At 35.2% G+C, this 16588-nt stretch overlaps 1 protein-coding gene across 1 annotated transcript; it reads right to left on the reverse strand.

Moving 5' to 3' along the window:
- Positions 1-805: 805 nt before the first annotated feature.
- LOC141559811 (tripartite motif-containing protein 43-like) lies at positions 806-8489 on the reverse strand. Its single transcript, XM_074297490.1, has 8 exons — positions 8425-8489; positions 6092-6443; positions 5704-5811; positions 2917-3228; positions 2494-2622; positions 2249-2271; positions 2027-2124; positions 806-1116 (listed from the first exon to the last, which is right to left on the reverse strand). Exons 1-8 carry the CDS (start codon positions 8466-8468, stop codon positions 911-913), a joined length of 1272 nt encoding a protein of 423 aa, XP_074153591.1. The 5' UTR covers positions 8469-8489; the 3' UTR covers positions 806-910.
- Between the last annotated feature and the right edge of the window lie 8099 nt (positions 8490-16588).

Genomic DNA, 16588 nt, shown 5'->3' on the forward strand with positions numbered 1-16588 from the left:
TTAGGTACTATTATCCCTATTTTATAGGTAAGGTGAATGAATCTAACAGAAACTAATGAATTGCCCAGCATTATATAGCTAGTGAGGTGTAGAATTGAACTCAAGCCTTTCTAAATCTAACCCCAAAGCCCTATCCACAGGAGCACCTAGAGGCCTAACTAATAAACTAAAAAAATACATTCATGCTTGAAAAATGGAGGCATTGATATTCAGTAATCATATACAACCATACAATGAAGATTATAAAATTCAAGAAGATAAAATAGTGAAAATAATCAAGTCATTCCTACTTTAAAAAGAACTTTCAGTTTCTAATGGTAAGGGTTTGGAAAGAACCAACCATTATGGAAAATCAGAAATGGTTCTCAGATTGGACTAAGGGCATCTTTTTATATCAAATACAATTATCACATTTAGTGAAGCAAGTAATGTGGACAAATGCAAAACTGATATTGAAACAGTTCCCAAAAATTCTAAAATCTAATTAAGTTCCAACTTCCAAATGTTTTAGAGAAGCCATTAATTTTCTTATTTAAGTTATAAAGTGACTATTTGGTGATACCTGAAAGACTCCTTCACAGACTAATGTAAGTAGATTCAATTATACACTGAACATATAGAACTAATTATTTTGAAATTAAAATGCTATTTTTTTCCACATTTGCAGATCTAATATTTATACACAGAATTGAGGCAGAAGAAAAGGGTTATATATATGCAAGATTTTACAAGATTTTGTTCTATGACTGACCAGGTAAGAATGGGATAAATAATGAATGTGACAAGATGCAAGAATTATAAAATATTTTTAGAACCATTCAGAAATACTCCAACCTGTGTTTATTGGCCATTTGCAGATACAGCAATTACAGATACAGATTTCTAACTGAGGCAAAGAAGATTGAATGATTTATTTTTCAAAAGTGGTAGTCCAGAAAGAAATATACTCCCGACATGAAGTTTTCAATAGGAATGCTGTTAGTCTAATGGAATTAGCTTGAAAATTACCATTAGCATAAACAGCATATGTCTTTCCCGAGTCCGGTAGAATTGTGACAGTCACCTTTTTATCTTCAAAAACACTGAGGGAATCACAAGTCTTCAATAATTCAGATGCTATAAAAAAGAAAAACTATCAGTCAAAACCAACAGAATTACAATGTCTTACACATCAGGGAGGGCTTATACAGATTCTTTACTGATTTGTTGTCTGCAGGAAATTGAAACGGATCAGAGAAAGAGGCTGTATATGTTCTGCTGGAGACAGACTTTTCTGGCTGAGAACCAGACTTTTCTTTTAGGCATATTCTGTATTTCCTTAATAGACCTCTTCTTCCTACATTTTGCACACAGGTAAGTGACCCCTTGTTTTAAACCAAAAAATTTTTTCCTGGTCTTTGCCAGATTTCTTCCGCTATCCTGCTCTGGGTTTCCCTACTTGGTTAAAATAAAGATCAAGCCTAAATAGCTTGTTCCTTCAACCTATCAAGTTCGTTCCAAAGAAGAAAATCTTGATTTATCCATTTCTTCAATGGAGCACTTGAAAAAAACTCTTATTAAACATTTATTCTATGCCCAGCATTAATCCAGCTATCCTATGCCCTCAAGTCACCATAGAAACAATTCTATTCCTACAATCTTATTTCTGCCTCTGAACAAAAATAAATGCACCCCAATGAAGTTTTATGAATGCTCAATTAGAGGCCTGACTAATCTAGTGCAGATGGAGAGTATCAGTAGGATACTGGATTCTCAGTGAATCACCTTGAATTTGTCTTCCCCTCTCACTCTGGGAAGTGGGTTCTAACACTCTACCTTGGCCAGGAACACTATTCTAGTTTCTGGAGTAGTCCATTAAAAATGTTCCTATCTATACTAAGACAGTTTCACAAGGTAAAAACACAAGGACTTCAGAGTATTCAAAGCAAGAATATTCAAGACCACACTTATAACAGGTCAAGTATGTTGGCCTCCTGCTACTCCTGTGAAGAAAGCTCAAATAGATAGTCAAAACACTATCACTTACTATTAAAGTGAAAGAGTTTTAGAAATTCAGATGCCATCTTGAGATAATTGATATTCAAATCAAGACTGAAAGGAGTCAAACTTGGTTGTATGAAATTTCTGTTTAAAAAAAAAAAAAAAAGACATCAGTTATGATACTAAAAGCCACACTTTCTACCTCTGTTGCGATCACACTCAATTCTCAAATCCCATGCAATTATCTACTATCTAAACAATTACATACCTTGCAAATTTGTTTTTCAACTCCTAAGAGGAGAAAAAGAATAACTTTAGTGGAATTGATTTATGAACTTTGCGAAAGTTGTCCATAAGACCATCTATGAGTTCAAGGAATCCCTCTTCCCTTTCCTCCCCCTCCCCTAAGGACTTGCATTGCTTTTTTCCTTCCTTTGTCCCCTCCCTTCTTTCCTGTCTCACCCTCCCTTTGTCTCACTAAACTTCAATTTAGGAAAGCTAGATTTTACACACATCTTCCTGAAAACTGAGGAGAAACTCAGGCGATTCCACATTACTGTAATGAATAACGTAGTTAAGTACGAACTCTTCACCGTATTTCCACACAGTTCCCAAATGTTCTGAGAACCATCTAGGTATTATCTATCAAAAAAAAAAAAAAAATTGATATAATAATTTAAAAACCTCATGAAAATCATTAAAAATCTAATGGTTGGAGTTCTGTGAGATCTTGGACCTTTAAATGCTTATAGCATTTGAGACCCAAGTTCAAATCTGGCATTAGATTCTTACTAGCTGTGTGACTCTGGGCAAATCACTTAACTCCCAATTGCGGCCCTCCACCCCTACCAAAAGTCTAGGAAAGGGCAATGATATCATCCATTGATATTCCCATTTACAGGCTTTGTATAAGATTAATATTACTTTTTATCTTACATTTAATAGTTCCACATTCGTTTTCTGAGTCTTTTCCTCCAATATTTTGATTTTGTCTCTTAGAAATTTGACATATCTGGACATCTTGGCTTCCCATTCCTTCTGTTTCTCCACTATGTCAAGCTCCTGATAAATTTCCATTTGCTGCAGCTTCTGAAAGAACTTAAATAACTTTTCATTGTCTGTTCCCATTATTAGGTTCTGTATTTCTGCTGTCTCCATTTTTTCCTCCTCTGTTTTCTTCTTCTTTAGGTATTCCCATGTTGCTTCCATTTTTTCTTCAAAAATGTTTTTGGTGATATCTGTATCATCCTGCAAGGAAGGATGTTATTCTGATGTTATACATAAAACTACTTCATGGCCTCACCTCATCCCTGTTTATTCACTGTGGTATAAATGCAAAAAATATTGTACTCAGTGGGAGTCAACAGCCCAGCACTCCAGTCCCAGTCAGCTATGTCTTTAGAGAACCTTCCTAGCTTCACCATTTTCACAAATCTCAATGACATTAAATTTGCACTACTCATCCTATTAGTCTCCAATTATTTATTTTGAAGAAAAAAAATGGAACATGATGCCTTCTGCAAATTTACATAAAATTTGGGCACAGCACAGAGCTCTCTCTTCCACACTGTAGGTTGAATTGACTGCATTCAAGCCATGTTGAAGAAAACATGATCTCAAATTCTTGTCTTACTAGTCAAATCAGCTAAGTTCTGGGCCTCCAATATTATTTGACTTCTTTATTAAATGCATACATTTTGTATAAATAGTGCTTTAGTCATTAGTAATTCTCTGGCTGTATGTCCTAAACCGCTCAAGGAAATTTGTAATTGCTTTTTCTACATAAAGTTCTTAACATAACCATCTGATTTGAGTTGGCCATGCAAACATGAAAAATGCTGTGGAAATAGCGCCTAGCTATCCAGTCTTAAATTTTGAAACATTGCTCTTCATGAACTCTAGTTATCAGTAACACAAGCCTCCTTGCTGTTCCTTAAACAAGATAATCCATATTTACATACTCTTATTAATTTTCATTGATTTCCCCCTTTACCTGGAACTCTCTCCTTCATTTTCTGCCTGCTGGCTTCCTGATGCCCTCAAATCCCAGCAAAAATATCTGAAATCTTTATGGATTCCCCAGCAAACTAGTCTCTTCCTAGTATTGATTATCTCCAATTTATCTTTTGTCTATCCAGTTTGCACATAATTGTTTTTTTTCAAATAGTCTTTCCCATTAAATTGTTTGCTCCAAGGAAGGAGATACTGTTCTTCTGCTTTTTCTTTCGTTAAGATATTAAGAGACAAGGGGCAGCTAGGTGGCACAGTGGATAGAGCACCAGCCCTGAAGTTAGGAGGATCTGAGTTCAAATCTGATCTCAGACACTTAACACTTCCTAGCTGTGTAAAGCTGTGTGGGAAAGTCAATTGCATCAACAAATTATACATATATATATATATATATATATATATATATATATATATATATATATATAAAATAGGCAACACTCTTGTTTTCCAGAGTTAAGGAAGCAGACTGTTCTGAGCCTAGCATAAAAACAATCCTTTAGTGATCTCTGGATGATCTCAGCCACAGCAAAATCCCAGAATTGTTTCATATCAGCATCTCAGATAATTTCTGAGCTTGAACAAGCACCTGTGTATCCTGTTCTGGTGGTGAAGTCATGCTAGAAATCTAACTTGTCAAATCTCATTGTCAGGGCTACAAGCTGAAAGCTCAACAGTTGGTATAAATACTGAGAGATCTCCCCAGATTGTCTTGGGGAGCCTCTGCCATATGTTCTTATTTGAAAATGTGTTTTCTTCCATTTGAAAATAAAATCTCCTTGATTCCTGACTTTGAGGTCTCTAGCCTGCTTTGTTTGGCTCCAGTTATCCATGGGTTAGAGATTGGTTCTGATCAGGTTGACACCTTGGATCCCCTTAATTTAGTAAAGTGCCTGGAATGGAGTAGGTGCTTAGTAAATGCTCACTGACTATCGTTATGATAAAACCGGTAGCAAGATAATCTAATACTTTGTTCCAAGATCATATTTTATACCAGGTCATACAATGAATGGAATTAGGAAATCCTCATTTTTCAAAGCTTACTTGCCAACTAAATCTTCTATCTGGCTAATTAATCACCCTCCCTTCTCCTCACCTCAAGTGATTACTTTTCTGGTTCAGTGGGTGGAAGGGTTTGAGTCTGAGCCAGAAATCAAAAAACTGAAGGCACCAAGCAGGGATGGAAACCAACTAAAACAGCTTAACAGTATTATTGAATTTCAGGTTAGGAGACATTGCTTTGATTCAGTTTCTATACTAGTAATAAGAACAAGAGCAAGTGACACGATGGTTTTTTCTTCATCTGCCAATTATGGTTAATAATGAGAAACTTGCTATGAAACCCATCTGAGACCCATAAATAAGAAACTCTTTTGTTTGTAGTCTGGCATTTTTCTCTTGTTTATACCCTGTGCTTGGAGTTATGTCTTTTTTCTGCTTCAGAACTCTGACTTCTTTAAGTCCAACTAAAACTACATCATTTCTGGAAAACCTTCAACTCCTCTTTAATTTTCCTGTAAATTTCTATACCTTTTCTATAGTTTGCTTTGTATAGATTTGTTGCAGTGGATTTCCCCCTTAAGTTGTAAACTTCTTAAAAGCTGTCTGTATTTTGCTTCTTTTTGTATTCTTAGCACTGCCTAAAATATAGTAGGAACTTAATATAGAACATCTATATATGCATAATATCATTTGAAAAGACAATCAGATACTTACAGTCCACATTACAGCCCATGCCAGAGATTTCTCCTTCTGTTGACATTGAAATTCCTGAACTTTTTCTGCAGTATGCCCAAACATTTTCATTTCTATCTGGAGCATCTTCTGTAAGAGCAACATAGACATTATTAGGAGGCCTAAGGCTGCTAAATGGTGATGGGCTGAGAAACTCAGGAAGTCTGAAAGGCAGTATTTAAATGATCTGCAGGGGAGAATCACAGCAGGAAGAAAAGCATCCCTCTGATCTCCAATGGAGAGCTATGTACTCAAGGGATATTTCCAAGGGAAAGTTTAAAATAGGGATAACCAAAATGATCATGAAAGGGTCACTACAAACAAATGTCTACTTCAAGCTACATGGAGGATTTCCATTTGCAAGACTTACCCTGTAGCCCACAGCAGCCACTGCAATGGGCCAATGTATGTGACTCCAATGATTTGATTCACAGCAGGTCACACAGAGCAGCCTCCTCTCATTTTCACAATATATTTTCTGTTCTTCTTGATGCAGCTCACATATGCCTTCTCCTTCAGGATTCATAGCAATGTCAGCCTGAACACTTTTTAGTTGGGAGAAATCCCAGCATCTTTTGCAACAGAAAGGTAGCAAACATTTTTTCTGGAGACAAGACAAGCAAGCACCATGTCCACACTCAATGGTGATTATGTTTGATTCAAAAGCCCAACAGACAGTACAAAGACTTTCTTCCTCTTCTGCAAAGTTATCTAAGAATATCCTGAGGAAAAAGAGTGAGAGTCTATGAAAGTTGCCTACTTTTTTAGTTAAAAACAAACAAACAAAAAACATTTCATGAAATGGAGCAAAGTGTCAATTTTCCCTGTAAACCTAGGGCAAATTCTTCTGTAAACGTAGACAGCAAGAGGAAGAGTGAGCACAACTAGGGAATGTTATAATAACTGCATCTAAATCTTCATCTATCTATCTATATGGCACTTAAAAAAAGACAAAGAAGCAACAAGATACTCTATGTAAACTAAGGTTTCAAAAATAAGTGTGGATATGACTGAGGCTACAGCACCCATTCAGTGATTAAGAGACAATTGAGGCAATGGATCTCCTTGTTCATTTACTTAGTCCAAAAAAACCCTACAACTAATGAATGAATGGCTCTGTAAGGACTCTCAGATATTATTTATCTATGGTGAACATCCAGTTAGCTGTTTTTGTGTGGTCCAAGGCATGTATTTTACTCAGCACTGGGATTAAGTCAGATAAGGGTCTGAAACTCAGTCATCCTAATCCCAGGATTTTCATTCTGGTTATACCAAATAGCACACAAATCCCTCTGAAGTAGCTACTATTATTTGCATTATATTAGAAGGGAATTGAGATGAGAGGTTTGGTAGCTTGTCCAGGGCAGAAATTTAGTTAAAATTTGAAATAAGATTTCAGCTCATGTCTTCCTGAGTTCATTATTCATCAAAGTATGAAAGGAACCCCTATCCCTAAGCACTTGTCACTTCTCTTGGTAAAAATCATCTGGGATGGACTCCTCTTCCTTAGCTGAGTACAAATTCCTCTGCAAAAAACTGTTGTTGCTGAAGTCATTTGACTTGTGTGACTTTTCATGACTCCATTTGGGGTTTTCTTGGCAGGATATCCAAGTAGTTTGCCCATTATACAGTTAAGGAACTGAAGCAATTGGGAAAGTCACTTATCCCAAACTCCAAACACAGAGCCGGTTAGTATCTGAAGTCAGGTTTGAACTCATGAAAAGGAGTCTTCCTTCATAGATGAAATCTTTAAGTCTGGATAACAAACCAACACCGAGAGCTTTGAGTTTTTTTTGTTGTTTTTTTTTTTACAATAAGGAATACACTTGTTGGCATTAACTGACCCAGCATTACTACAGACTTCATCCTTACACCCTCAGAGCCCCCAACTTCCTGACATAGGTTAATTGGACATGAAAGTCCTATAGCTTTAAAAAAGACCTTGAGGAATAGAACTGTACAAATTAGTACCTTTCCCTTCTGTTTATACCTCTATTTTTTATTAGTGGTTATCATCTTATGGATTTAGTCTTGATATATAAGGGCTAAAACTAAGCAAGCATTTACTAAATGTATACTAATTGTAAAGCCTTTATCTGGTAGATACACATAAAATTCCTACATATGCACACTCATGTGAAATTCATATACCTATATACAATTATCCCACACTAATTCTACAGAATAACATAATGGCATGCTGTTGATTAACTTTATTTTATAAATAACTCAGAGAGCTTAAAAGAACTTGTCCAAGGTTACACAACTAAATATCACAGGCAGTATTGGCCCTTTTTACTAACCCAGCTTCTCCTTTAATGTTCCCAATTTTGATAATAAAAGTGTTTTAATAGAAATATTATGTTCCATTCAAAATAACAGTCGATAGTATAAAATATTTGGGAATATATCTACCAAAGGAGAGTCAGGAATTATATGAGAAAAATTACAAAACACTTGCCACAAAAATAAAGTCAGATTTAAATAATTGGAAAGACATTCAGTGCTCTTGGATAGGCCGAGCGAATATAATAAAGATGACAATATTCCCCAAACTAATCTATTTATTTAGTGCTATACCAATCAGACTCCCAAGAAACTATTTTAATGACCTAGAAAAAATAACAACAGAGAAAGTTCCCAGACATTGTCTAGATATGGAGTCTACCAAAACAAAAGAGCTTTCCTCAGAAGGAAACTTACCGTGGATGTCGTTCTTGCAACCCCAAGGCAGGCGGAGAAAACATCTTGGCTCTGAGTAGAATACACTACCAGAAAGTGTCTAGGCTTGGCTTTTATACGTGATCCAGGTACTTCCCCCTCCCCCATCAGCTCTTTCCAGTGAGTGAATCACTAGGCTAAATCAATTATAAAAACAAAAGCTACTTTTCCCAATCAGGAAGATCCCTTAAGGGTTGTTTTTTGTTGGGGTTTTTCGGGCTTCCCAGAACTCTCAGCACCCTAATTCCACAGAAAGAGTTAATTTCTCAATGAAATAGTTAGCATTTATTGACTACTAATTGCTAAATTTTTTATTAAATCTTGTAAATAAAAATCAAAACAAAAATAGAATTCTGCCCCTCAAGGAACACACACTTCTAGCAAAGATTATCTCCAAATAGATAATTTCTTGAAAAAGTCTGAGAGTAGGTACTAGTTATGAGAGTAGAATGGGAGGGAAAAGGCCTTTGATAAAAACTTGGAATGTGAGCAGAAAGCTTTGTTTTTAGAAAACAAGATTTTAATGGGCTTACCTTCTTAGCACCTAAGTAACAGGTTAAAGGCAACACTTAAAAGCTCTGGTTTTAAAGTGATTTTTAAACATTTTTCCTCCTTTACATATAAAGACAATGTTAATAGTCATTTTTAAAAATGAGTTTCAAAATTTTTCTCTCTTCTCCTTCTCTTCCCTCCCTTAATTACTAAGCAATGTTTAATCATGTAAAACATATTACCATATTATTCTTGTAGGGAAACGAGAAACAGATACAAAGAGAGAAAAACATGAGCATTTATTAAGTGTTTACTTATTAAAGTAGGTCCTGTACTACTGATATGGTTTATAATGTGGGGTTCAGCACTATAAGATGGGGTTCAGTGATGTGAAGTTACAGTGGATTTATTTAGGGGAATAGGTTACAGACAAAATGAAGGGATGCAATAGACACCAGGAATGGTAAATATGAGAGAGAGTTGGGAGAGCAAATGAAAGACAAGTTTCACAATTATCCAACAGAAAGGGAGCACCTCTTGAAATTGGGGCATGTCCTTAGCTGGCAAGCTAAATTCTAAGAGGGACTTAGCACACTAAAAGAGCTGTAAGGAAGAGAAGTGGGGTTGGGAATTATAGTGGAGTTAGGAGAGACTCTACATGGCGTGGGGGAAGGAGAATGAAAAGGAAAGGGAAAGGGGAAAAGAGAAAGACACCATGAGGCAGACTGTCTGCCACGGCAGACTGACCCAAAGGAAAGCAGCAGCCATGGGGCAGCCCATAAATATATTTTAATAGGGAAAATTTAACTTCAGGATCATGAGAGGGATTTTTGACAGATCTGGTAAGGTGAGACAACTGGAGACCTTACAGAGGGTGGATCCTAGAGGTTTAACATTTCAGATTAGATAAACTCGGCAAGGGGTGGGACCATGGAGCTAAACAGATCTCTATCTGTGCCTTCTCCCAGCTTGCCTCTGGGATCGATTCTTTAGTTTCTCTAGGTCTAAAACATCATTCAGGACTTCATCATTGAAAAATGATATCTTGTTCTATTCAGGCATATTCTGTCATTAGACAATTGGCAAGTGGCCAAAGTACTTTTCTAATGTTCCCAAACCATTTATGGAATTTTCCGACACAGACTTTCTTTTTATTTTAAATTACGCTTTCAAAAACGGTTTTTACACAAAATTAATGCAGACAAGATTAGAAGGGAAGCAGTAAATTGGGAAAACATTTTTACATTCAAAGGATCTAATAAAGGCCTTATTTTATTTATTTGTTGTTTGTTTGTTTTGCTGAGGCAAATGGGGTTAAGTGATTTGCCTAGGGTCACATAGGAAGTATGAGATCACATTTGAACTCCTAATTTCTGGGCTAATGCTCTATCCACTGAACCACCTAGTTGCCCCTTCATTTCTAAAATTTATAAAAAGTCAAGCTGTTCTCCAACTGATAAATGGTCAAGGGATATGAACAGATAATTCTCAGATGAAGAAATTGAACCATTTCTAGTCATATGAAAAGTTGCTCTAAATCACTATTGATCAAAGAAATGCAAATTGAGACAACTCTGAGATACCTCTACACACCTCTCAAATTGGCTAAGACAGGAAAAGATAATGACAAATGTTGGAAGGGATGTGGGAAAACTAGGACACTAATACATTATTGATGAAAGTGTGAACAGATCCAGCATTCTGGAGAATTATCAAACTGTGCATCTTTGATCTCACAGTGTTTCTACTGGGATTATATCCCAAATAAATTTTAAGGAGGGAAAGGGACCAACGTGTGCAAAAATGTTTGTGGCAGCCTTTTTCATAGTGGCTAGAAACTGGAAATTGAAGGGATGCCCACCAATTGGAGAATCACTAAATATATTGTGGTATATGAATGTTATGGAATATTACTGTTCTATAAGAAATGATCAGCAGGATGATTTTAGAGAAGCCTGGAGAGACTTACATAAACTGATGCTGAGTGAAATGAGCAGAACTAGAAGAACAATGTACATGGCAACAACCAAATTATACAATGATCAAGTCTAATGGACACATCTCTTTCCAAGAATGAAATGATTGAAGCCACTTTCAATGATCTTGTAATGAAGAGAGCTATTTACTCCAAGAGAGGATTGTGGGAACTGAGTGTAGTTTACAACATAACATTTTAACTCTTTTTGCTGTTTGCTTGCATTTTATTTTCTTTCTCTTTTTTTTCTGGTTTGATTTGATTTTTCTTGTGCAACAAGGTAATTGTATAAATATGTATACATATATTGGATTCAACATATTTTAACATGTTTAATATATATTGGGTTACTTGCCATCTAGGGGAGGAGGTGGGGGAAAATTTGGAACACAAAGTTTTGCAATGGTCAGTGTTGAAAAATTATCCATGCATATGAATTGAAAATAAAAAGCTTTAATAAAATAGTTTTGACTATTTCCCCACTATTTTTAAATCATTTACATTTACCCTCATTATTTCTTTCCCTCCTTAATGGAGATCTATCAGATGTAACATTTAGCAAAAAAAAAAAAAAAAAAGAAACAGAAAAAAGAAAAGGACAATTAGTAAAACTCATCTATATATATATATATATTTACTTTTTAAAAATTAATTTTATAATTTTAAATTTTTTGACAGTATATATGCATGAGTAATTTTTTATAACATTATCCCTTGTATTCATTTTTCCAAATTTTCCCCTCCCTCCCTCTTCTCCCTCCCCTAGATGACAGGCAATCCCATACATTTTACATGTGTTACAGTATAACCTAGATACAATATATGTGTGTAAATACCATTTTCTTGTTGCACATTAACTATTAGATTCCAAATGTATGAGTAACCTGGGTAGATAGACAGTAGTGCTAACAATTTATATTCATTTCCAGTGTTCCTTCTCTGGGTGTAGTTGTTTCTGTCCATCATTGATCAACTGGAAGTAAGTTGGATCTTCTTTATGTTGAAGATACCCACTTTCATCAGAATACATCTTCATACAACATTGTTGTTGAAGTGTATAGTGATCTTCTGGTTCTATTCATTTCACTCAGCATCAGTTGATGTAAGTCTCTCCAAGCCTCTCTGTATTCCTCCTGCTGGTCATTTCTTACTGAACAATAGTATTCCATAACCTTCATATACCATAATTTAAACCCAACCATTCTCCAATTGATGGGCATCCATTCAAGTTCCAGTTTCTAGCCACTACGAAAAGGGCTGCTACAAACATTTTGGCACATACAGGTCCCTTTCCCTTCTTTAGTATTTCTTTGGGATATAAGCCCAGTAGTAGTACTGCCTGGGTCAAAGGGTATGCACAGTTTGGTAACTTTTTGGGCATAGTTCCAAATTGCTCTCCAGAATGGCTGGATTCTTTAACAACTCCACCAACAATGTATCAGTGTCCCAGTTTTCCCACATCCCCTCCAACATTCATCATTATTTGTTCCTGTCATCTTAGCCAATCTGACAGGTGTGTAGTGATATCTCAGAGTTGTCTTAATTTGCATTTCTCTGATCAGTAGTGATTTGGAACACTCTTTCATATGAGTGGATATAAGTTCAATTTCATTATCTGAGAATTGTCTATTCATATCCTTTGACCATTTATCAATTGGAGAATGGTTTGATTTCTTATAAATTAGGGTCAGTTCTCTATATATTTTGGAAATGAGACCTTTATCAGAACCTTTAACTGTAAAAATATTTTCCCAATTTGTTACTTCCCTTCTAATCTTGTTTGCATTAGTATTGTTTGTACAGAAACTTTTTAGTTTGATGTAATCAAAATCTTCTATTTTGTGATCAATAATGATCTCTAGTTCTCCTCTGGTCTTAAATTCCTTCCTCCTCCACAGGTCTGAGAAGTAGACTATCCTCTGTTCCTCTAATCTATTTATGATCTCATTCTTTATGCCTAATCATGGACCCATTTTGATCTTATCTTGTTGTTAAGTGTGGATCCATATCTAATTTCTGGCATACTCATTTCAGTTTTCCCAACAGTTTTTTTCAAATAATGAATTTTTATCCCTAATGTTGGTATCTTTGGGTTTATCAAACACTAGATTGCTATAGTTGTACCCTTTTTTGTCCTTTGTACCTAATCTGTTCCACTGATTGACCGGTCTATTTCTTAGCCAATACCAAATGGTTTTGGTGACTGCTGCTATAATAATATAGCTTTAGATGAAGTATACGTAGACCACCTTCATCTGACTTTTTTTTCATTAATTCCCTTGAAATTCTTGACCTTTTATTCTTCCGTATGAACTTTGTTGTTATTTTTTTCTAGGTCAACCCATCAATATATTTAAGGATATGCTGGTAACAAGTGCCTTACCAAAAAACATGACACACTTTTAAGTTTAAAGAAATACTTCTTGCATCCTCTATTAATTTTTTTTTAATCTAGACAATCAACAACAAAATCAAATCCTGATTTGTTGTTTTTGCTAATTTCTGAGGCATAGAGGAAAACACAGAAAATTTAACAATTGTCTATACCTGGTAAGAGTTGGCTCCAACACTAGTTTTTTTTTTTTTTTTTTTTTTTTTAATTAGTAAGAATTCAATTGGAGAGAATTGATTCTTGTTAATTGAATACATTAGAGATAATTTAAGTACAAAATATATCAATAAAATTTATTCATAGTATACTATGCATTCCTACTCACCCTATCTTATTTTTTAAAATACTTTTTCCCTATTCAGTTTTTTTTTTTTTTAAATTTATGTTAAAAGCATTAAGGAGATGGAGGAGGGGAAACATCTTTTAGCTCCATCTCCTCTGGCCCCCAAAATGAATACACTTGATTATTTAAGACTCTTCTTTGGTAGTAACAACTGCAACTCCATTTCAATACTTACTTATCTCATGAAAGTCAGCTCCTTTAGGTGACTCTGGGCTTGAAGTTTGGTCTACCCAGTCCCAAATCAGTCACTCCTCAATGAGCTAGTTAGTGCTAGTTAAATTTCCCATTCAAATTTCCAGCAGTCAGATATCTTTCATCATCACAAATTATAGATGGTATATCTGATCCTTCAGAAATTCCACTTAGTAATAGCAAATGTCACAGAGAACAACTAAAGACCCCAACCCCTGAAGAAATGACTATTTGATCTTTTAAAAGTTCAATTGGAGATCTCAATCCTATAGCTTTCCATCACAATATACCACGGTTCTCATCATCACCATTCAAGACTATTTAATGGTGCACTTTCATGGTTGCGACCCAAAGATATTGAACAGGTAGAGGGAAAAAACAAAAAGCTTCTGACCAAGAGAAGAAAATGATAGATATAGAATTCTACTTTGAAAAATTTTGGGAAAGTTTTGTTTGCATAGTCTTTCAGAGTGTACTCCCATCAATGGAATTACCGGGTTAATAATAAGGAAATCTTACTTTTCTAGAAAAAAAATAATGTCCATCACAAATTTACAACCCTGGGCGGCTATGTAGTTCAGTAGTTAGAGCACCAGCCCTGAAGTCAGGAGTACTTGAGTTCAAATCTTTTCTCAGACACTTTACACTTCCTAGCTGTGTGACCTTGGGCCACCTAACCCCAATTGCCTCAAAAATATTTTTTTTTACAACTCTATTCATAGAATCTGATTGACTCTTAAGTCCAATTACCTCTTCTTTGTTTTATCCTTACTCTTCGAATTTTATGACACTACTAATTACTATCTTCCCACTTTCACTAATCTTTTCCCATATATTGCTTATTCTTCTTTTAATTTCACATGTTTTAGAGATATTACTAGTTCAACATGCTCTGTCCTTAGGTCTCTTTATTCTCTGTGTTTTCCCTTAAAGACATCTATGAAAAGGTGCTTTAAATCATTATTGATCAGAGAAATGCAAATTAAGACAACTCTGAGATACCACTTCACACCTCTCAGATTGGCTAAGATGACAGGAAAAGATAATGATAAATGTTGGAGGGGATGTAGGAAAACTGGGACACTAATATATTGTTGGTGGAGTTGTGAATGGTTCCAACCATTTTGGAGAGCAGTTTGGAATAATGCCCAAAGAATCATCAAACTGTGCATACCCTTTGATCCAGCAGTGTTTCTACTGGGCTTATCTCCTAAAGAGATCTTAAAGGAGGGAAAGGGACCCACATGTGCAAAAATGTTTGTGACAGCTCTTTTTGTAGTGGCAAGAAACTGGAAACTGAGTGGATGCCCATCAATTGGAGAATAGCTGAATAAATTATGGTACGTGAATGTTATGGAATATTATTTTTCTGTAAGAGATGAACAGCAGGATGAATACAGAGAGACTTGGAGAGACATGAACTGATGTTAAGTGAAATGTACAGAACCAGGAGATCATTATACACAGCAACCACAAAATTACACAATGATCAATTCTGATGGACATGGCTCTCTTCAACAATGAGATGATTCACATCTGTTTCAATGGGCTTGTGATGAAGAGAGCCATCTACACCCAAAGGGAAGTCTGTGGGAACTGAATGTGGTTCACAACATAGCATTTTAATTCTTTTTATTGTTTGCTTGAATTTTTATTTTCTTTCTCTCTTTTTTTTTCTGATTTGATTTTTCCTGTGCAGCAAGATAATTGTATAAATCTATATGCATATATTGGATTTAACAATACATTTCTACCATATTTAACATATATTGGACTACTTGCCATCTAGGGGAGGGAGTGGGGAAAGGGACAGGAAATTGGAATACAAGGTTTTGTAAGGGCTAATTTTTTGTTTGTTTGTTTGTTTTGCTGAGGCAATTGGGGTTAAATGACTTACCCAGGGTCACACAGCCAGAAAGTGTTAAATGTCTGAGTCCAAATTTGAACTCAGGTCCTCCTGACTTCAAGGCTGGTGCTCTATTCATTGTGCCACCTAGCTGGCCCTGCAACGGCTTATGTTGAAGAATTATCCATGAATAGGTTTTGAAAAATAAAGCTTTAATAAAGGGAAAAAAATGAAACGAAAAGCTTTCTCAAGTAAAAAAAAAAAAAAACACACCTCCAGAAATCCAATTATTACCAATAATCATATGGGTCTCAAATATCTATCTCCATGCCCAACATCTTATATGAGATCTGATCTCAAATCTTCAACTGCCTACTGGACATTTCCATTTAATATGTACTAATAACTTCAACTCAATATATCTATAACCAAACTTCTCATCTTCTTATATCTCCAACTTTCCAATTTCTTTGATGGAACTATCTACCAGTCCTCTAAAATTGAAATTTCAGGGGCAGTTTTGATCCTTAAATATCTTTGACCTCCTCATGCTCAATGAACTTCAACCACAGGTTCTAAAACCTCATTATCTTTCTCATAGATTGTCTCCATTCTGTTCCTTCAATTTTCTCAATAACTTCTTTGAAAAGAATTTTTACCTGATATTTTTGAAGTGACTTTTATTCTACATCTTCCCTTTTCAAATTCTTGATGAGATTCTCTTAAACAGAGGTTCTTCCCCCAACCAAAAATTAAACTGGAAATACAAAAATTAAAAGGAGAAATCAATAATATTGAAAGTAAAAAAACTATTGAGTTAATAAATAAAACCAAGAGTTGGTTTTATGAAAAAGCTAATAAAATAGATAAACCTTTAGTAAATCTGATCAGAAAAAAGAAAGAGGA

This window comes from Sminthopsis crassicaudata, chromosome 3 (genome assembly GCF_048593235.1).
Source record: "Sminthopsis crassicaudata isolate SCR6 chromosome 3, ASM4859323v1, whole genome shotgun sequence".
Classification (NCBI taxonomy): domain Eukaryota; kingdom Metazoa; phylum Chordata; class Mammalia; order Dasyuromorphia; family Dasyuridae; genus Sminthopsis; species Sminthopsis crassicaudata.

What these genes read in the sequence shown, in the direction of transcription:
- LOC141559811 (XM_074297490.1), bottom strand. Translation starts at nt 8,468, where the DNA reads ATGTTTTCTCCGCCTGCCTTGGGGTTGCAAGAACGACATCCACG. An exon ending in CATGGGCTGTAATGTGGACT is followed by an intron (nt 3,229 to 5,703) that starts GTAAGTATCTGA and finishes CCTTCCTTGCAG; the next exon opens with GATGATACAGATATCACCAA. An exon ending in TCCTCAGTTTTCAGGAAGAT is followed by an intron (nt 2,272 to 2,493) that starts GTGTGTAAAATC and finishes TTCTCCTCTTAG; the next exon opens with GAGTTGAAAAACAAATTTGC.